This window comes from Dunckerocampus dactyliophorus, chromosome 9, assembly GCF_027744805.1.
Source record: "Dunckerocampus dactyliophorus isolate RoL2022-P2 chromosome 9, RoL_Ddac_1.1, whole genome shotgun sequence".
Classification (NCBI taxonomy): domain Eukaryota; kingdom Metazoa; phylum Chordata; class Actinopteri; order Syngnathiformes; family Syngnathidae; genus Dunckerocampus; species Dunckerocampus dactyliophorus.
In genome coordinates this window covers 27,571,495-27,594,415 of record NC_072827.1, presented here as the reverse complement: position 1 = coordinate 27,594,415, position 22,921 = coordinate 27,571,495, and the positions used below count along the sequence as shown (strand labels likewise).

The 22,921-nt window shown below is 41.8% G+C and overlaps 1 protein-coding gene across 3 annotated transcripts; it reads left to right on the top strand.

The window, feature by feature from the left end:
• Nucleotides 1-2,391: 2,391 nt before the first annotated feature.
• Nucleotides 2,392-15,933, top strand: arsh (arylsulfatase H). 3 transcript variants are annotated; one of them, XM_054788194.1, is made up of 13 exons: nucleotides 2,392-2,878; nucleotides 3,359-3,511; nucleotides 3,588-3,709; nucleotides 3,777-3,899; nucleotides 4,850-5,052; nucleotides 6,707-6,927; nucleotides 7,117-7,253; nucleotides 8,292-8,429; nucleotides 8,901-9,060; nucleotides 9,132-9,253; nucleotides 9,387-9,740; nucleotides 15,555-15,578; nucleotides 15,677-15,932. In XM_054788194.1, exons 1-13 carry the CDS (start codon nucleotides 2,874-2,876, stop codon nucleotides 15,895-15,897), a joined length of 1,983 nt encoding a protein of 660 aa, XP_054644169.1. In that variant the 5' UTR covers nucleotides 2,392-2,873; the 3' UTR covers nucleotides 15,898-15,932. The 3 variants fall into 3 exon arrangements, with proteins under 3 accessions (XP_054644169.1, XP_054644170.1, XP_054644171.1); XM_054788195.1 differs by lacking the exon at nucleotides 15,555-15,578 and having other exon boundaries at nucleotides 15,677-15,931; XM_054788196.1 differs by lacking the exon at nucleotides 2,392-2,878 and having other exon boundaries at nucleotides 3,358-3,495; nucleotides 15,677-15,933.
• The last annotated feature ends 6,988 nt before the right edge of the window (nucleotides 15,934-22,921 follow it).

Genomic DNA, 22,921 nt, shown 5'->3' with positions numbered 1-22,921 from the left:
CCTGCCACAATAAAATCGTACAGGCAATGTTTTAGGTAACATTTAAAAAACAAGTGAACTACATAAAATGAAACAAAAATAAAGCAGGACTACTCACCCTTTGAAGTAATATCATGAAGAGGGAAGGAGGTTGCAGAGTAATACGGACCCCTAGTTGTGGTTAATAGGTATTGCTGGGATTGGCATGGCATGAATTTGTGTATGAATTGATATCTCGTTAAATCTTTTGCTCATATTGTACTGAGCCTTCCCGATGCCCCTTCCTGTTCGATGATTCACTTATCCTTTTTGCCCTTACTGTTACTTTTCTATAGTGGCATCACACACAAAACATACAAGGAAATATTGCTTGAACCTAAAATTGTCCTACTATTCAAACTAGAGTTAGTGGGGTTTGTTATTTTAGCGTTGAATGCATCTTTTTGCATAACACAGGTGTGGACATAACAGCATACCCACCTCAACAATAGCTGTGAGAGTGTGTGGTGGCTCACACTTTAAAAACCCCTGCTTTGGCAGATGCAGGTGTACCTAATGTTGTGGCCTATGAGAGCACCAATATTGTTCTTGATGATGGTATTGAGTGTACACCTTCAAGTCTTTACAGTCGTCAATGCGTGCCTCTTTATTGGAGCAAGCCAGCTGTTTATTGTCTTTGCTACCGTAATATCACATTAGTCTTTTTTTAAAAAATATGTATACTGTATATATATATGTATGTGTGTGTGTATGTGTGACTCCTGTACATTCTCTGTAATGATTGTCCTTGAATAACTTGTGATTGATATTGTAGGAAAAACTGCCTCAGAAGAGGGCGGATCAACATTTTTTTCCCTGTACTGTAGCACAGAATATTAACATCTGAATGTCTTTTTTTCTGTTGCCTTACACTTGCTGTGTTCCCTTTAAAGCTGCTTCATGGTTACTGAGGGAGTTCATGGAGCGTCTTGTCATTTATTAAGCCGCAAACATGACAGGGGCTGCCGCTCGCAGTCTTGCCGCGATTATCTGCAATGCCGCCTATGAATGAATGAAATCAGATGAACTACATAAGCATGTACAGTTATAGTGCCGCCGCTTGTTCTGAACTCCTGTTTCCGTGCCAGTGTCGTATTGAGCAGATTCATGTTGTGAATGTAGCTCAAGTTCCCATTGGTGGCGTCGTGTTGTATTTCTTTACACAGCCAACGACTTCAGAGTGAATCAGCAGCGCCTCTGCTGGTTGCAGTAGTGCACGCTATTTTTCCTCATTAAGACACAATTAATCAATTATCAACCTAATTCTTAATGATCAGTTCCCATCACATCTCCTCTCTGCCTTCTGGATTATTAATGCAGCAGAAACAAAGATTGTATTTTAGAACAAGCAGATATTTTGCAAATTGAGGGACACATTTGATACATCATTTTATATAGATATGCTGTGTTGTCATGTTTTTTCATGCCATCAGTCACTTCAGTTGTTGTGTTGTCATGTTTTAAGGGATGAATTAAACATGCGGGCTGTCTGTATAAATCACTGCGTGCAGCAGCGTGTGCTTATGTCAGTCACTTTTCTCAGCGCCACCCTGTGCGGTGTTGGTAACGTTGTAAAATGCAAGAAGGAAGACAAAAAATGACAGCATTTGACGTGTCAGGTATTTATAAGAGGAAACTCTTGTTAGCTGTGTGACTGATTGATGGGGACAGCTCAATAAAGTCCTTCAAAGTGACATGCTATGCTTTTTTCTTTTCTTTTAACATTCTTGCAATTTGACCCAAAGCTGTCACAGGCCGCCAATGCACTGTCAGCTCCCGCAGCACACTAAGGGCATAGTGGGGCTCCATCCATGAATCATATGCATATTATTTCTTTATTTATTGGGGACAATGCATATTACTAAACATCTGCAATCAATACAGATGTAAATATACCAGATTATAGTAAAACTGCTAGTTTTCATCCGTAGTCCCCTGGCAGCTAACAAAGAAATAACAGTGAACAATGTAAAAACAATAAACAATAAATGACAAAAATAAACACAGAACATGAAAAGGCTAACAAAAAAAGTGGTCACAGACTTGGTTTTGTTTCATCCACTTTTTAAGATTGGTTTTGAAGATTGTATATGTCTGAGAAGCTCTTATTGTTAATTGTTATTTTATTTTATTCTTATTGCTAATGGTAGGCTGTTCCCATATTTTGCTCCTTTTATTGACAGCCAAATTAGCCAATTACGTCATCTAGCGACTTCAAGGACAGCCAATAGCTACTTTTCTTACACAGGAGTCCACAACAGTGACGCAGACGGCGCCTAAAACAAAACAGGCAGCTAAAACCATATCGATAGACTCCACACCGAGTGGGTGTGTCCACTGCGGCGATACGTCAACGTCGCCGCCATATTGAATGAGTCAAGGCTGCGCTGTAAATGAACACAGATAAACGTTTTTGGTGCCTAACTGTTTTACAAGTATATTAGTGCATGTGGGAATGTATAAAGTAGAAGAATTAACTTACATTTGTAGAAAGGCGCTTTATGAAAGTAAGTAGATTTACTTGTATTCATTTACAGTGCAGCCTTGACACATCAAACATGGCGGCGACGTTGACGTACGGCTCAGTGCACCAAACAATCTTTTTCCTGTATTGGATGTGGGGTGCTCTAGAGTAGACCTTTGCTATGTTTGGTTAGGTACACGACAAACGGGCATTACCTGTATCTAATAGCTTGTTTTTGCTCTCGCACTGAATCAGAACACCGTGTATTATTAAAATCAACCAGAGCTTTGTGTTTGTTTAAGGCGAGACCAAATTTAATTCATTTGCTTGCGATACAGTAAAAAGGAGGCTGGCGAGGCAGTCGGCTACTTCTGCTCTTGAGTTTGAAGATATGCGGTAAGTTCGGCACTCAATAGATTAAATTTATTGTGCTTTTAGTTCATAACATTACATTGACACGCTTTCTAAATCGCCGTAAAGACAACTAACTGCACCGAAACTAATGCACGTTTACGGTTTTCGCTCAGCAACGAGTGAACGCATGGGACTAAAGTCCGGTTGGTTAAATATTACACCACTGTCTGCTGTCATGTTGTCACTGTCACCACTGTCTCAAACCTGATGGCTTTGTGCCAAAGTTTATTTTTAACTCTAAATTAAGTTTGAGTAAATGAATGCCTGTGCACGGCAAAATACTGCGACTGTGGTTTTTGTGTGGCCTGCTGTAACAAATATCGAATACTTTACCTTATCAAAATAGTCCACAAAATTGTTGATAATCAGTAGGATACAACAGGCATAGATAGTCAACAGGTGGCCCTATCGTTTTTGAAGAGTCCATGATGTACTGAACCACCTGTTACATTTCAAATCAAGGCACTCCCTCCTGGAACCTTGTCTTCTCCTGCTCCTGCTCCTGGCGCTATGGAGTGACGTCAGGGGGGAGGACAGGAGGCCCAACTTCGTCCTCATCATGGTGGACGACATGGGAATTGGGGATGTGGGTTGCTACGGTAATGACACCATCAGGTCAGTCGACAAACAAGTGACCCATTCATGGGTAAGTTGTTCACGACCCTCTATTTGTCCCTATGTGCCTCTGCAGGACCCCCAACATAGACAGGCTGGCCTCTGAAGGGGTGAAGCTGACGCAGCACATCGCAGCCAGTCCTGTGTGCACGCCAAGCCGTACCGCCTTCATGACAGGACGCTACGCTATCCGTTCAGGTGTCTGAATGAAGACTTTTTGTTTTTTCACTGCAAGTACCCTTTGTTGATGTTTGCGTCTTTTTAGGGATGGCAGGATCTGGCCCGCCACATGTGCTGCTCTTCCTCGGTGGTTCAGGCGGACTGCCACCCAGTGAGACCACCTTTGCTAAGAGGCTGCAGCAACAAGGGTACACCACTGGCTTAGTTGGTGAGGGGATCATTCTTTTTTCTTCTGCAGATTCTTTAGTGTTCCTCAAAGTGTGACCCATGAGCAACCCTAGTGGTGTGCGAGTTTGTTGGAATGTCACAAATAGGCATGGGCCGGTACCGGTTTCAAGGTATACCACGGTATGAAAAAGTCACGGTTTCAAAACTGCTAAAATAGTCCGTCATACCGTCCTACGGTACGACAGAAAGTGGAGGTCTAGCGCGGCCACTAGGTGGAAATACTCTGTCATGTCCTTTGGTATTCCTCGCAGTTCGAGCTGGGTTCCGATGTGCTGAAACCACAGGCATGAGCTGTGTTGCCAAAAGTCGGCAACATAACCGTCGCGGCATAGCTAGCGGTGACAAGATGTGTGCCCTCCTGGAAGTTTTGCATCCCGTAGCGTGGGGGATGATTTAGTGTGTATTTGGTGGTGTTGCGTTTTCTTCTTCTTGTGGGTAGCCGGAGTCGAGTGACCACCGGCTTTGAAGCGCATTACCGCACCCACCGTGCGTAGTGTGGCCCGGTGTTACGAACTTTATACGACAACTGGATCGGCCCGATCTCGTGGCGGAAGATGATATTATCCGATCTTCAAAATACAGTGGCGCGGCAGCTGATCCCGATCCTGGAGATCGTATTGGCACATTCCTAGTAATCATAATACCGTGAGACTGATATTTTTGCCCGGCCTATGCCTAATCACAGATTAAAACCAGGCAGTGGCTAGCTGGCAGATAAAATAGCATTTTGTGGAAATTTGTTGACATGACATTGTTTTGTAGGCTGAAAATTTGGTTTGTTGCGTGCATGTAGTGTTTTACACTGACATCGCCATCTACTTGCCGGGCAGGCATAGTGTTATTAATCTCTTTAACAGAACAGAACAGTGTGAGCAGGGACAGTTTTTTCATTGTCCCATAAACATCCCCTTACTCTTGATGTCTTTGCAGGTAAATGGCACCTCGGCGTCAACTGTGAACACAGAGGAGATCACTGCCACCACCCTAATCACCACGGCTTCAGCTTCTTCTACGGCATGCCTTTCACCTTGGTCAACGACTGTGTTCCAGGAATGGGAACACATGTCATGGCTCCCCTTCAGCAGACATTCAAAAATCTGTCCATGTTGCTCGGAATTGGACTCCTCACACTGGTAAGGCTGACTATGTGTCTGTAAAGCTGGGGCAAGGAAAAATATTTGTTAGCTACCTTTTTCACTGCACGCTCGCCTCGGTTTTCCACTTCAACATAATGCTGCGTGTAGCTAAAAAAAAAAAAAAAACACCCCGCATTGAACATATCAATCCAAATGGGATAGACTAGCAAACAAGAACAATTAACTCCTCTGTTCCATTCCATCCTGTTTTTACTCTGATACATTCTACTATAGTCGCCACAGAAGCAAGAAACATTGGCTTTAACAGCTGTGGCTGTTGGGAACCATGTGATGTTATTTTTATCAACTCCATGCTTGCAGCAGCTTTATCTCGCTCTGCACTCTGGGCCGCCTCTGGACAAATTGGGGCCCTATCCAGAATTTTATTTGGAGACATTCCCTCCACTCTCTCATTACAAAGTGACACAAACAGGGGCGCCACCAGGACTTTTGAGCCCGATGGGGGGACTCATTATCTAAGTGATCCATTAAAGGGTGAGTGGGTGAAATCTGCCATTTTAATCTCTTATTCCGCTGCGTTCTGTCAAACATTGTGGCGGCCAGCGTAGTGTCAGATTACTTTTTTTTTTCTTTCTTGCCTCGGGCTGACTATGTGCCTCAAGGTAGCGATGCGCATCCTTTCTGCATTTGCAGATCATGCGACTTGCGTAACGCATAGCGCGTGTACATTCCGCGTGTAGGGAGAGGTGGCTCTGTCTGCATGGCCGTTGAAATGTTGGTTGCACTACTCAGCTGCCTGTGTGAAACCCAGCAAAGACACAGCAACAGGATATGCTAATGTTAGCATGTGTGTTTATTTCTGCCTTTTGCCATTTCAGATGTTTTCTGGCAAAATTGAGACGAGCCTTAATGTTCTTTTTGTTCAGCGGTGGTTTTGGTCTTGGAACTTTGCCATGCAGGCCGTTTTTGCCCAGTGTCTTTCTTATGGTGGAGTCATGAACACTGACCTTTAATTGAGGCAAGTGAGGCCTGCAGTTCTTTGGATGTTGTTGTGGGGTCTTTTGTGACCTCTTGACAGTTGCCATGTCTTGTGAGAGAAACAGGGGATTAGCTCTCTGAAAACAAGCCAAAAACAAAAGGGAACTTGGGAGCAAGCAACTTTACAAAAAAACAACAGGAAACTTGCATCTTTACAAAAAGTCCAAAGTCGCTTTTAATAAATGAATTTGGCATGGCTGGCTGAGATGGTTTGTTTGTATGTGACTCACAGGTCAACCGGAAAAGACAAACCTTTACCCGTGCTGAAAAAAGTATAAGCGGCATTTCGCATTTCGAGAGGCACACACCACATGGCTGATTATCGCAGTGGAGTGCATAAAAACAGAGATGTCACGCTGAGGTGTGAAAACCGGACAAACCAGATTATTTCAGTAATTGACTAATTTGCTCTATGGAAACATACTAACTGTGCTGTTATTAATTGAACAATTTTTATTATTGTACAGTAATTGTACTTTGCAGTGGTTGAGTACCGCACTGCATCATACTGAGAGCAGTTACGAATGTGCAAAGTGTGTATTTCTATCAATACAGTTTATTTTTATGTTATATTTGGGCTGAAATAGAATGTTAATTAACTGTCTTTAAAATCACCATGAAACATGTCATTACATCCTGTGTGTATTTTCAGGTATTTATTCGTGCTTGCGGCTTTTTTGACATCAGCCTACGGCTGTTGGCCGCACTCTTCTCATTTGGCATCCTGGTGACTGCGGTGTGGTACGTGCCCTTTCACTTCCTGCGCCGTTGGAACTGCATCATCATGAGGGACCAGGAGGTGGTGCAGCAGCCGATGACGATGGAGACCTTGCCCTTTAGGATGCTGACAGAAGCGCAGCAGTTTGTGAAGAGGTTAGAATGCATGCAGAACACGAGAGACAGCAAAAAGAGTGACAGCACTAAGTCAACCCATAAGAAATAAGATGAATTTGGTCCCTATCATGGTCTGTTGGAGATTTTTGGGAACACAAGCCGGTCCGTGGGTCCAAAAAGGTTGGGGATCACTGAAGTAAAAGACTCGCTGTATCTGCTTCTTTCCAGGAATGCTCATCAGCCGTTCCTTCTGTTTTTCTCACTGCTACATATCCACACCCCGCTCTTCAACACTCCTGCCTTTTCTGGCAAAAGCCGCCATGGTCGCTATGGTGATAACATGGAAGAGTTGGACTGGATTGTCGGTGAGGGTGCCTCGACAAAACAGCACAATACAGAGAGAGACATTCCAATTTCAAATTTCAACGCCATGGAAGTTGCACTATGACTAACACGGCTCTCAAGGCACATAAAAACATCTCACAAAATGTCACAAGAGCTCAGTTCAGCTTGCTGTAACATTTGTTATGTGTTATGTATGTGTGTGCGTACAGTTCGTATGGGAAACATGTAAACAAATTGGAGGTTGACCAGCATCCCAGAATAAACTGTTTGAAGTTTGACAGTGCAGTGGAACCCAACCACATCCATTTTTCCCATAAGAAATAATATAAATCCAATTAATCTGTTCTAGAAAGCCAAAAATGTTAACACAAAACATGTATTTGTAGTTTTACAATTAGTTTTACATGCAGAAAAGAATTCTAAATGCATATAAATGATGGCATGAAAGAGGTAAATTAACATTCTTGACGTAATCGTTCCCAACGTAATCGTTCCCAAAGACATGACATGGAAGCGACACCTTCCTCTTCAACACCACCTTCTTGTTTTGCCATGAGTTATTTCTTGAACTCAATAGTGTTTCTCTCCTCAATAACCCATAATGGAGCCAAAGAATGCATCAGCATTTTGATCAAGAACGTGAGAAACACTATTTAATTCAAGAAATAACTCCTGACCAAACAGGAACGTAGTGTTGAAGAGGAAGGTGTTGACCTCACTGCCACACTGCGTCTTTGGGAACAGTCACGTCTTCCACCTTAAATTCATCATTCATATGCATTTAGAATTGTTTTATGCATGTAAAACTATCAAAATGTGTTTTTTGTTAATATTTTTGAGAGTCAACCGCTGATGACATCATAGACGGGCGACGGGCGACTTCCAGTTCCAGTTGCCATTTTGTTAGCAAGCTAAGTATGCTAACAGTTGGGTAAAATTTTGAAATACATCTTTCAACTTTAGTCAAAAACACGCTAATCGGGGCGCACGCTAAGCCATGTTGCACTATATATCAAAAGTAATAATACAGCGTGTGTTGCCGCCTCTGTGCTTCTTAGGTGAACTAATACAGACTGTGGATTCACTGGGCATGGCCAACAACACTCTAATATACTTGACGTCAGACCACGGTGGACACCTGGAAAACTCTCACCCTCTGATTGGCCAGGGAGGAGGATGGAACGGCATCTATCGAGGTATTCAGCATCTTCATTGACCATACACTGTGCCATTTTTGGCAGCCAATTGGTCCTGTAGTCTTGCAGAATTCACATATCACAATCAGTAAACACAGTATCTTACAAAAGTGAGTACACCCCTCACATTTCAGAAAGCATTTTTATTACAGTGCATATTTTCCAGGAACAATGGCTACAGAAATGAAGCTTGGATATTTTAGAGTCGTTAATGTACGTAAGTTTCACTGGCTGTGTGAGTCATTTTCAATGGATACTAAATTGATACTGTTATGCAAGATATACAATGACTACTCCAAAGTATATCCGAGTTTCATTTCTAAAGTACTGCCCCTTGAGAAGTTATAATAAAAGTTTTTTTTGTAACTAACTTGAATGACCTTTTGATAAATTGCATTGCACCCATTTTGTGTGTTGTTGCTTTAAAAATAAAATCTTCATGTTCCCTAATCTTTCGTTTGTGATGTTAAGGTGGGAAAGCAATGGGGGGCTGGGAAGGCGGCATCAGAGTTCCTGGTATTTTCCGCTGGCCCAGCAGACTGGCAGCTGGAAGAGTGGTGGACGAGCCCACCAGCCTCATGGATCTGTACCCCACACTGAAATATCTAGCCCAAGACACCCAATCAGACAGGTATGTCGCAACAAGGGAATCTGTACAAATACTGTCAATAAAATGCGAATGAAAAGGTCCGCTGTTTTCAGACACGTAGACGGTCACAACCTTATGCCGCTGTTGGAGGGCAAGGTGGATCGTTCGGAGCATGAGTTCATGTTCCATTACTGTGGCAGCTACCTGAACGCAGCACGCTGGCACCCACCTGGCAGTAAGTAACTGAAGCCCACAGCAAAACTGAATTACTTGTAGAAGATGTTTTAGATGAATGAGTTAGGTTAAGCAGTTTGTATTTGAAAGTGAAAGAGATGTGAATGCAATAGATGCTTTGTCATTTCCCACAGGTCCTTCCATCTTCAAGCTGCACTTTTTCACCCCAAACTTTTCCCCCCCGGGAGCTATTGGTTGCTACGACACCAACCTATGCCAGTGTCACGGAGATGGCGTGACGCACCACGACCCACCGTTGCTCTACGACCTCTTCCACGACCCCTCGGAGTCGCGCCCACTGAGCCCCGATACGGAGCCGCGCTACGCAGAGGTCCTCCATCAGACAGCCAAAGCCATTGAGAAACATCAACGCTCCAAACAGGACGTTCCGAACCAGATGACCTGGGAGAAGATTCTGTGGAGACCGTGGCTCCAACCTTGTTGTGGAACATTCCCGTTCTGTGGCTGCAAAGAAGACACCACACCAAGTTAGTCCAAAACAGAACTTTCATTGGTTGAATTTCATTTAAAAAGGTATTCTTGGGCTCCGACCATCTTACTTCTGGACATACTTGCATAAATACCAACGACAGTATGCTCTGCATTCTCACAAAAAACGTACTGATGGTGGTTCGTAGAGTCAGAACAGGGTTGGGTAAGACAGCGTTCCAGTATGCTGCACTCTTTGCAAAATGACAGTTTTTTACCTCGAAATGTTTCGTTGGGAGAATTTAAAGTTATTTTAGAGGAATGTGTGTTTGTCCAGTGTAACTTTAAATTGTTCAAACTGTTTGATAATTGTAATGTAATTTTTTTTATTGTATGTTGAGAAAGTCTTGCCAGAAACTTTGTGTTATACTTTCGTCTTGTAAAAGAGATTTAAATCTCAATGACGTTTACCTGGTTCAAAAAATGGTAACTAAAATAAGATTTAGATGCTTGCATTGCCTTTTGCATCCACTGAGAAGGTGTTTTGACCAGTTGGATGGAACACAGATGGACTGTTTTTGCGCCTACTGGGACATCCTGGGGTTTTAATGGTGTCATCTTACCGCGTAGGACCGTACCCGCTAGCGAACCAGCTTTCATTCTCATTGACGGGCATGTGACTGTAGGAAAACTAACCATGCCTTCAGGCACTTTCTGATTAAAATTGAGCGCAGTGACACCCAGCCCACAAGACATCTAAACAGGATTATGCAAATGTAATGATAAACTGAGAGAAGCCTTTACTTGTCACTTATCAGAGGTGCAAGCGAAATCGTGCAATCACCCGTCCGTACATATACTAGGGCCCTAAGAAATCTGTTTTATCTTTTCCCAAATTCTGTTTTTTTTTTTTTTTTTTATTTTAACCTTTTCCACTTATTTTAGGTGGAAAATTTTAACCTATTCAGGTTAGTGAATAAATTGTCCATGAATGAAATGCAAAAATCCTTACATTTATTGATGACACCATTGACATCATTGGCCCATTTTGTCCAGGAATTCAGAAACGGATGTACTGTAGCTTGGCTAACTTTTCTAATGGGATGTCAGCCTCAGCACAATCTTTAAAATCTTGAGCAAACTGTAATGCCGTGCTTGTGATTAAGGAAGATGTAGTCAGACATGTGATTCCAAACACGTTATAAATGTAACATATTTTTATGTGACAAAGAGAGCTGTTACCGTATTTTGAAGGCTGGGTGTGTGTATGTGTGTGTGCGCGCGTGCTGAGCATGGCATTGACGGTTGATACGAGCTAGGTGCAAAAATAAATGTGCCTCTCGTCTTTTTTCACGCAGAACCTCAGAACACATCGTCAGTGGGCATTGTAAAATTATCCTTACATTACAAAATGATCCTTACGTTAAAGCAGCAAAACACAACACAGTGAAAATATGCTCATCCAGCCTGAGTCATACACACACACACACACACACACACACACACACACACACACACACGCAGACACACACAGCTGCAGTAGCATGATCTGCTAAACTAAGCTAACCCCTCTAGCTTCCATTCACGCTCTGTAACAGAGGACTTTCCAAGGTTTTTCGCCAGTTTTGACACGTTTAGCAGTGTTTGTGATGGGATTCTGCCATGATTTTGTGGCCCGTCGGGGAGATACATCCCCACACAAACTTTCCCTCTTCTCACGATGACATCATTTCATTCACATGTCACTTTCCGAAAAATTATGCGTTTACCAGTAGATTCCGTTTTTGTTGGACAATTCCGCGATCCCGCAGAAATCATAGGGCCCTATTTACAACATACCATACAATATGACAGGGTGGTAGACAGGACAGGATGACTGGGCGATAAAAGGGAAAGAGGAAAGGGGAAAAAAGCAACTTCAAAATATGCTCCTATGGCGGAGTACAGTGTGGGACTGGCAAACAAAATCTTGGCAAAATAGGCACAGGGAGGGGGTGTGTGTAGCATATGTGCATGTGTGTGAGTGTCCTTGGATGCATGTGTGTGTAGGCCTGGAGAAGTCCCTCCGTCTAGTGGACAATGTTGCTGCCTCAGTCCGCAGGATGTCATCGCAGTAACAGCAGTTATGAAGACGACCGTGAACGGGCCCCAGACAGAGTCAGCAAACAACAGGTGTCTGTGAACGGGGCAAAATGCAGATGAATTAGATTGTTTCAGTTAGTCCAAGTAGCCAGATTCCAATAGACTCTGCTACTGTGTTTGTCCATTCTGGGCTCTCGATCGATCCATCTGCCTTTGCAAAGCCGAAAGCTTCTCCAAGATGTTTTCCTTGTTGTGATTCAGTCACAGTCAGCGCGCTAATGGCTTTACCCACCACATCAATCATTGGACTGCTGTCTCTGACTTCCGAATGCTGCGATTAGACCAGGGCAGTGCCTAATCCAATCAGCAACAGACCTGTCATGATAGTTCTGAATAGGTACATGTCCTCAATGGAAGGAATTGCCAGGCACATGACCTTCTACTTCCCCCAACTTGCATGTTGTCATACTTCCATGCTCTTGAAGTTGCCAGACTAAGGAAAGCGTGATAAAGCACGTGTAAAACAGTTTTTGAGTGTGTGTGTGTCTCTGCAAAAGCGTGTATGGAAGTGGAGCGTAAGCTACAGCCTGACTGCACCCCACAGCATTTGGGCGCAGTCCTAGTTCTGTAAACTACTGACTGTCCTTGAGCACTTCATTTTTTGTAAGTTGTCAATATTTATTTTTCTCACACCCTGTTTTCATTTCACTTAGTTAGTGGGTGTATTTGCAAACTTTTATTTGTAATGTTAATCACAATTATATTTTGGGAGATTATTTGCTTGAAGAGAATGATATTTGAGTGATGAATAGTTTACCTTACTAATGTCGAGGTCCAGTTTGTGTTGAGCTGTTTAAAAAAAAAAAGAATGTTTAATGAACCAAAATTTGCATAAAGCAAACATATTATTCAATCTCATGTTGATAGGCGTATTAACAACTTTAAAATGATCTTTCAAAGGTACGCTTGTAGATAAAACCTTCCATCTATCTGCGGATAAAAACTTGGGATTAATCACGATTTAAATATTTTAATCAAATGTCAGCCCTAAAGCGCCCCAAAAATCTAAGGGAGTGGCTTTCCTCATCCTTGCATTATAATCAATATTTCAGAATAATTCCCACTAAAAGAGTATACTTTTCAGTATATTTGTGGATGCATACATTTTAATTAATTATTCTGATCCAAATCTTATGAAATAAGTTCTACCAGCTGTGGTTTCCTTGATGAAAACGAGTTATTTCTTTAACAACAACAACAAAAAGAACAGAACTATAACAACGAGCTAGTCATTTGAACGGCTCTTGAAGACAAGAACCATGAATCCCATCTTTACACTAAATTGACTGTATACTGTAAGTCAAATGTTTGGACGTACTTACTCACTGCTAGAAATGCGGTGTGTCCAAACTATTATTATTATTTTATTAACATCTTATTAGGATTATTAGCATAATGTTTCCTCAGACAGCAAGAAAATGCAGTTTAGGACTGAAAAAAGATTGTAATGTAGTCTGTGCGCCACTAGAGGGCAGAGTCATACCGTGCATGGTCAAGTTGTTGGCCTGGGTTTGTAAGGGTGGGGTGAAACGCGACCACTGGGATAGTTGACTGTTATTATTGTTAAAGATGGAGGGTTACATATAGTATTGGATATGACCTTGCTGGTTCATTTCAGGTCTCAGTTCTCATGATTCTTCAAAGCGTATTTCAAGGTTAACCTATTGATTTTCATATTTTATGAACATCACACAATGTCGAAGGCAAAAGGTCAAAGTTCAAATCTATTACTATTACTCTATGACTATTGCTTTTGCTCGACGACCATGGTAACCTATTTGTTTGTTGTGTACTTACCAGTTTTTTCTACACTGCTTTTAAGAGGTAACTGAACCCAGCTCTTTATGATCTGCACAAATGTGGCTCTTTAGAAGCACATTTTATAGTATGATGCAAATGAATGGCGTTAGTGACAGAGGGAGCAGCTCCATCAGATGGAGCTTCATATTTCATACAGAGCAGTGATTTAATTGTTTGTGTTTGTATAGTGCCCTGCGATTGGCTGGCAACCAGTCCAGGGTGTACCCCGCCTCTCGCCCAAAGCCAGCTGGGATAGGCTCCAGCCTACCCCCGCGACCCTAATGAGGACAAGCAGTCTGTTTTCTTCCCTTCTGGGCGGTTTGTAAGTAAACAAAAAACATGGCTGACAATGTAGATAAGCATTGGTCAATTCATTGCAGTCGATTGTGGGGAAAACTTGTAACCACCGATTGTGCTCTATGAATTTTGCCTAGCAACATGTGGCCAGGCAAGTACGAGATGCAAAATGAATTCATTTTTGCTGCTTCTCCTGAATAAATAACATTTAATTTCAGTTGTGTGGGTTTATGACTCACTATCGCAATATCGCGGTTCAATTATTGGTCCCTCGCTATATTGCGTTTTTCATAAATGATCGTAGTTTCGTTGTAGGCTATGCTCTCTTATTAGTCAAAACATATTGAAATACAAGTTATATGTAGTATTGTGTTCACTGGGCTGAAGTAATGACGCAAAACATTGAGACATTACCTTACCTTACCTTACATTACCTTAACACCGCATGAAGTCAGCCATGGCATGTCTGACTTGAAAAAAGTTCTACTCCCATTCCGTGTGGAAGTGGTAAGTTTTTGGTTTAAGTTTAGAAGAAACAAATTCGAGGCTAACTGGCTAGCTCGCAAGCTAGCGGCCGTCTCCAGTCCCTGCAGCATAATAGTGACAATGTGGTGTAAACAACAAATAATAGGAGTGTAAAGATAACTACACGCGTATTATTTCATGTCTGCAGGGCTCTAATAATGTTTAAACCGTGAATAGAAAGTCCTAAACAGGTTTTCTGTGCTCTAACTACAAAATTATTTCATTTATTAACATTGAATCCTATATCATGGAAATTCATTTAACGCGGTCGGGTCTGCAACCGATTAATCGCTATAAACGAGGGATGACTGTAGTGTATAGTTATAACTGAGAAATTAAGATTAAGACAGCACTGTGAGTTAAGAAGATGGAAAATGAAAGCATAATGGCTCACAGATGAGTAGCTGGTCATTTCCAGCAGACAATACCGTGTAACGGAACAAGGAATTGTGTGTCTCACTCGCTTGGTTGAGACTGTGTTCCACTGTAGTAGGTGTCTTAATTTTAGTTTGCTGCAAAAACTCTAAATATTAAATCATCACAGTTTCAGATGGATAAATTCATGTTCAAAGCACCCTTATGTAGTCCAGACCCAAGAAATTACAGTTCCTATACGTAATGTAAATTTAAGAAATAAAACTGTTAATATTATCTAAAAATGAAACCAACTGGTTGTTCATTATTAAGTGAGGTGTCTTATTTTCTCTTGTGTATTTATACTTGCTCTTTAACCAAGCAAAAATGCTTTATCCGTTTACTTGATTAGTAGAATTTTTCAGTATAATCCTAGACTGCTAAAATACTCGATACGTGCAGCCGATATAATACTGGACCTGAAAACGTTCCTGTGTGGACAGCCCCTGTCGGACTATATGCACCGTGGATATTTTGCATGAAGTTTTATTTGACTTTTAAGGTAGATTTTTACAAAAAAATGTGTGTTGAATTCCACAAATTGTGCATTATTTTGGGAACTTTGGGGGTCCTGAAGTTTTTGTATTGAAGTGATTTTACCTGACACATGCTACTACTATTTCCACATTCCTTGTTTCAGCATCACTTTAACTTTATGACGTGACTGGAATTTGCTCTTCATTTGGCTCTTTCAGGAAGTCCACGGCAGAAGGACTCAGGTAGAGTGAATATAGTCCCAGTGGGCCTATAAGGACACCTTGTGGCACTCCATACTGTATCTTCACCAATAAAAGACTGTGAACCTCTCCATCCTCAGCGTCATCATTCATCATCATCAGCACTTGGCCTGTCTCCCTCCAGCAGTGGCTGTCAAAGCATCAAAGTTGGCTGCAGCAGAAGCCAATAATTGCTCTCCTTCTCCCAAGACTGATCTCCTTCCTCCTCCATCTTCTCCAAACTGCACCCTTCATCTCCTTCTATTCTTCCCGCTCCTCCTCCTGCTGCGCCTGCGGATATTCCGCTTGCATCTGCAAGTAAGTCGGGAAACGTCACGTACATCATTACTGTAATCGTTGCAGTAGCTGTCATAGTATTTACTTCTCAGGCCCACCCCACCCCCTTTCCAGCAGAGAGACGTGCCTGCAATCCACTTCAAGTTCATTACAGTAGCTCCTCTGTTGTATCTGTGAACAGTAAATCATGCAGTCGACCAGAACTAATAACATTCGCCTGTGCATCAAAGTTAATGATGGCTGGTGGGATAGAATGTGAGAATGTTGCTGGTTGTTTGTCATGTCATCAGGCACATGGAAGCAAAACATGCAAGCTCTGGATGCACACGTGTCTGTGCACAAACGCACGCAGAGTATATCATGTTTAGAGTGGATCAGGCAGGTCTCAGCGAAAGGTCAGTGTTGCAGGAGAAACCATAAAGCCCTAACACTCCCTTTGACATGCGCAAACAGAGATCGGGAAAGAAAAGCAGAATATTAAACGGCGGCTAGAAATAGCTGCATAAAAAATGCGAGACGTTGGGATTAGATAGCTCCAGGGAAACAGCCCACACCTGGTGTGCACCTTAAGTATTATCGCTAGTATGGGCTTATTTCAAGTAACAATAACAGAGTGGTATGAATGCTTTACCAGCTACAAAAATAAACTAAAGTAATAGTTGTCTGACTGTGTAATAGAGAGATGCCTGGCAGAATGAAAAAGTATGTCATTCATTTCAATGTTATTTTTAAAGCTAATTTCAGGCCACCTTTGCTTGCTTGGTACATGAAATAAAAGAAAATATTATTTATAATACATTTTATTATTTCTAATATTGATGTATTCTTTAATCCAGAACAAGTGAGCTCCAAACCCTATTTACACATCATTTATTTCCATTTCTTTCCCAATCAGAAACTGATAATATGAGACCATCTTATCTCCCATCGTCCTATTGTTTGTTATTTTCTAACATGCTCATAACCATTACAAGACAGCAATAGACGCATACAAAAATAAATATACTAGTACAGTACTGCTCAGGGAAAGGACTATTCATGCTAAAACTACAAGTCCCATAATGCATTGCGCCACGGCTGGTGTTTTTGCACCCAGAAGCGTGCCTCCCTCCCTACCCTTAGTGATGGCGTCACATTTGTTAGCTGGCGCGATACAAGTTGAAGAGGTCGTGTCACTACACAAACCATTGCAGGCTCAAAACACGTGCATAATATTTACACACCAATAGTACAGTATATGAGTTGTTTCTTTAAAAACACTTGCTCGTTCAAGCTACCTAGCATAGTTAGATAGTTGCTAGCCAAGGAGCTAACTGTTGTCCAGCTGTGTCATGTCTGTCCACTGTGTAAAATGCTGACCATCAGTGATGAGTAGATGAGGCCTCGTGAAGAATTGCGGCACATTACCCAAACTCAAGGCAGAAGGTGCAGGTTCGGTCCTAACCCTGGACAGCTTCTTTATAAACATGAGGAGGTTCATAATGGGGGGTGTGAGAGGCCAGTCTGAAGCTGAACCTTTGTCCCAGTCCCCCCCAGATTTCAGGAAACATACTGATTCATTGACTACAGTGGTGTGGTGTGAAAAAGTGTTTGAAAACACACCAGCAAGTCCACCTCTGAATGGGTGAAGAAAATCCAAATGAAGATGGCCTAGTCAAAGCCCTGACCTGAATCCTATTGAGATGCTGTGGCATGACTTTAAAAAGGCAGTTCATGCTGGAAAACCCTCCAGTGTGGCTGAATTACAACAATTCTGCAAAGATGAGTGAGCCTCTTCATTCCTCCGCCAGCTTTAATTTGACACCTAATATTATTATTACAGTTGTCCCTCATTTATCGCAGTCAATTGTGATAGGTGAATATCCGCAAAGTACCATTCAATATTAATAAATAGAATATTTTCGTAGTTAGAGCATAGAAAACCTGTGTGTGACCTTCTACCGTTATTTGAACCCTGTAGACATGAAATTTACACCACATTGCGCAACTGTAATGCGGGATCACTGAAGGGATCAAGAGACAACCGCGGCTTTAAACAAGTCATTCTACCAAGCTAATTAGTTAGCCTTCAATTTATTGTAAACTTAAGAAAGGGTTTCAAACAGAGTGAGGGACAAGGACACCACTTCCACACAGAAATTTTTTTTCACTGTATCGTGTCGGACATGCCATGGCTGACTGCAGTGTGGAGGTAAAGTAACATTACTAACACGTAGTGACCAGAGTACTACATATAACTTGTCTTTCAATATGTTTTGAGTAATAGTCCAGTCAACCACAAAACAGTGATCATTTAGTAATTTTTGAAGAACAACAATAGAGTGAGGGAGCGATGTTGAAACTGCGATGTAGTTATTATTATTATTACTACTATTATTATTGTGGCTGTCATTTTTGCAGATTTGCCTACATGTAGCCGATGCATTTTTCGGCAGCCAAGTTTTTCCAACCCATCTTGCTCAAGTTTTAGACATGTGCTTGTCGGTTCCCTCAAGGTATGTTTGTGTTGATTGTTACAGTTACAGTGGGTGTTTTGTAGAGCACACTGAGCAGTGTGAGAAATAGCCATCCATCCACCCAAAGTTCATCCGCCTTATGGAGTCCGACTTTGAGGTTTAATAAAGGGAGCCATGTCTTTTTGTGTGCAGCTTGTACAAACGTGCACATTTTTCATGACTATTTTTTTTTTACACGCTTTTTGATGCGCTACAATCACTTTTTATTACACACACATACACACTAGCCTCTGCTGGTGTAAACATTTTCCTTTTGTCGGTGACAGGAAGTGTTTAGTGAGGTGGAGTTTGATGTGGAACAGATAGCTTCATAAGCAAGCTAATGGGACAATTACTTTTAAACTCCTCTCAGTACACACACACACACACACACACACACACACACACACTGTGCTTCGCTTATCTCCTGGTTCTTGTGTTGTTTTTTTTATCTGACAGAATTTGTTTGGCCTGGAGTGCTTAAAGCGCTCTGGGTGCACCACTTTTTTACCTTAACTTTGCTTTGACTCAAAGAAGGCCTACTATTGCAAATTGCTGAATGACTTTCCGTTATTGGGAGTACAGTCAGAGCAGCAATTTGTAATTTGGGAAAATTGCAGCTTTTCATCAAGCAAACCACTCCTACATTGGACATCTGATCCTAGACACACACACACACACAAGCTGTATTGCATCCCACCCTGCAGATGTTACAGCGATGTCAGTCACCTTTTTACGATAAGCTTTTTAAAGTGTGATGTATGGCGGGCATCTGTTCTCTTGATGGCAAAACCACAGAGTCGGATGCAGTGATTTATACACCTTTCTTTTTTATCGTCCCAGACATCCTTTGTTTAGGCATGCTACTCCTTTTGGTCCCAAATAAAGTAGGTCAACGTGTACCAAATGATTGGTGGGACACTGTGGGGCTGCAAGTGCTATCATGTCCTGTTTCACTTCACAGCCATTCATGAATGTGACAGTCAAAAACAGGGAGCCCTTTTTAGACCTTTAGTATATTTACCAGGAATGGTCAATTGTTGTTTTTTGAAATGTTATTTTATGATACTTCCTTAATAGGTGTGAGATTAACAGTTTTCTGACTGTGTGCTGTGGGTGCTGGATTGTGTGTAATATTGGCATCTCCACTGCTTAATCAACCCATTCTTCTTTGTGTTGAGCATCTTTGCTCGTCTTAAAAGCAAAGTGTGGTCTGTAGTGGGAGTAGGTGTACAGTATTGAAGGACAGCTGTGAGAGAGAACGGAGATACTCGATGAAAACATGGCATTGTAATGCGTCTGTGTAGGCTCTCAGTCGTACAGGAGTTGTCCATCGAGGAAAAGGCTTCTTGAGACGTCATCTGTACTTCTGTGTAGAAGGTGTCGGACGTTTCGCTCCTCATCCGAAGAGCTTCGTCAGCAAACTAATAAGTGCTGGTAGCTTAGGCCTTAAATACAGTAAGAGTGGGCGGAATTGGTGTGCCAACACCCTCCTCCTATTGGTTCGTTACACTAAGCCTGGGCGGAGCAGTGGTATAATCCTATCCTGTTATTCATCGCAGGGACAATGCTAGTGGTCCTCAATCAGCAGTACATCTACACCTGAAAGCTACCAATCACTCTTTTCAGGACAGCGAGGTTAAGATTTTGGCCAAAGAAAACAGATGGTTTGAAAGAGGAGTTAAGGAAGCTATTTTTGTCAAACAACAGAACCCATCATTGAATCGGAATGGTGGTTTGAGGTTTAATTTGGACCCTGTGTTCAGCAGGTTACTGAGACCAAAACCCACAGCTCTTAGTCTTGCAAATGAGGTGAAGGCAGGGCCGAGCCAGAACAATAGATGCTAACAAGCCAGTATCAGAGTCGTTCATACCCAATTCAGGGAGCGACACTTCCCTTTTATCGTAGGTGTGAATAACAGGATAGGATTATACCACTGCTCCGCCCAGGCTTAGTGTAACGAACCAATAGGAGGAGGGTGTTGGCACACCAATTCCGCCCACTCTTACTGTATTTAAGGCCTAAGCTACCAGCACTTATTAGTTTGCTGACGAAGCTCTTCGGATGAGGAGCGAAACGTCCGACACCTTCTACACAGAAGTACAGATGACGTCTCAAGAAGCCTTTTCCTCGATGGCATTGTAATGCTACATCATTGTACCTGGGCATGCAGGGGAATGTCGCCTTGTTAAAATGTCAAGTGGAGATTCAAGGTTGTCATTGAACAGCGACCTGTAGCTGTTAAAGAACAGGGACGGATCATGCAAGAGTGTTTGGGTGATGGCATTTTAGTGGGACAAAAGGAGGGGTGCTGTATCCATGACAACAGAGGTACTTGTAAGGGGATGAAGAAGACGCAGACTGGGTCATTCAACATGAAACACATTAAATGTGAATAAGCTTGAAAGTGCCACTGACAGAAGCCCTTTTGAGTCAAATGAGATGTAGATGAACAGGTGAATCTGGGAGAACAAGTGGGTAAAGAAATCAGCAAGGGACAAGGAGAAGTGTGGCTGGGAGAGGGAGTCGGGTAAATTGCAAGACTAATCAAAACTTGAGTGTGGCATTCGAGAAGTGGATGTTACAAAGAGGGGAGGGGTGACACATCAGGAAAGTCCTTGAGAAGGAGAAATTGAAGATGTCCCCTGGCACAAAATAAGGACAAAGACCATGAGGAGACATAGCAAGGTTTCTTTTTAAATTAAAATAGCCATTGTGACGTTCTTGAAGCTTTGGGAGTGTTGTTTACTCTGAAGAACTGTGAAATGCAACAACCCATTATTAGCAAACCACATTATTTTAAGTCTGAAATTGACAGTTGCTATGTTTATTGTTTATTATTCAGTCATATGTGTGTGTGATCTGTAAGACTTTATTATTTCATTATGTTTTAATGATCTGTGTGGAGTTGGTGATTCATGCAAACATCCAGTGATGGCAAACAGGGAAATAATTTGTCAGCCTCATTCAATGTATTTTTCTCAAAAGCACCACGTTCAGTACTACAAGCAAAGTTTTCAAACTGACTTTATATCACCAGCCAAATTAGAAACAAGCAGACGGGGGGCCAATAAAAACAAAAAACACAGACATTGACCGACGCAACATGAGCCGTTTACAGCTCTGTATGTTACGAAACAAGTCTACCAAATAACTTTATATACACACCGAAAGAGAGGCGAGCAGAGGAAAACCAAAAAAAAACATCCAGATTGGGGGCAGTGACCCACGTGACACGAGCCCTTTTCAACTCTGTCTTCCCAATTGCATCGTGTACGTTGAAACAAGTTTACCAACTAACTTTAAATATCATAAAGACCGAAATACAGGCGAGCTGAGGAAAACTGAGCACTAATTTGAGCAACATGAGCTGGTGTCAAGCCACTGTGTGTGAAGGAGTGAGGCACCGCTCCTCTCCGGCTGCAGCCTGCAGCAAGTCTGTCGGAACGTGAAGAGTGAATATATAAGTAGTTACCCAATGAGGATTTTCCTTCAGCACGAGTACAGATAATGACAAGCTGTACTCGTTTCATGCTCGTACTCGGCAAAAATGCATTTTCTCAGCCCTCAGCCCTAGTCTACTCTCCTGATGGCCGTTTGAGTTGCGCTTGTAGATTACAGTGGGGTAGGACTGTATTGCACTACGAACAGATACAGTATATTTGTAGTATTCTCTCTAGTTAAATTATTTCATGATGCAAACTACAACCACAATAATAAACACATTGTTCAACTACAATAGCATTCAGTTTTGGTCCGACCTTTTGGATCAGCACCAAACTACACATACGCAAATAAGGACACAATGCAACTGCATGGCAGATGGAAGTGGCGTCAATGTCCCTTCCACATATTCACTATATTAGTTTAGATTTAGTATAAGCTTTAGGATAGACTAGCACACAAAGGAATGCTTCAGTCTAATCCGATTAAATTTGGGGATCTGCGGTTTGATGATAAATGGGTTCTTAGGCAACTTTGTAGAAATAGATAAATTAATATTGACAGTCGACAACTATGACAAGCCTGAAGAACTTCATTTGACTAATCCTGAATCTTAGTATGTTGGATATTGTGAGGACAGTGGCCAAAAGAGACTTATTCCTCTTGGCTATGCTGCAGTTGAACGTTTTACTTGATCTGTATTCCTGATATATGTTATATATACATATAACATATATACAGTACATGATATACATATTCCATATGTATACTCCTGATCTAAGACCAGTTGAAAAATTGTATGAATTTACATTTTGCACTGTTGGATCTTAAGGAGGTTCTAAGTAGCTTCCAAATGCAAAAAGAAGAAAGAAGAAAATGGGAGTGAGTCAAAAAAAAAATTGAATAAGCAATTTCTTGCAAACAGTCATTAAAGTGAAATTGGCTGTTGATCAGCTGATCAAAAGTTTAAGATCACAGCCTTTAAAAGCCAAAATCTTGGCAAAAATGTGGATTCAATGTCATTTTCTGTCAGGTGTTCGCACTGTCATGATCTCTTGATGGCAAAGGCAAAAAAGCTTTCTGCCTTTCAACGAGGTCTCGCAGCGCAC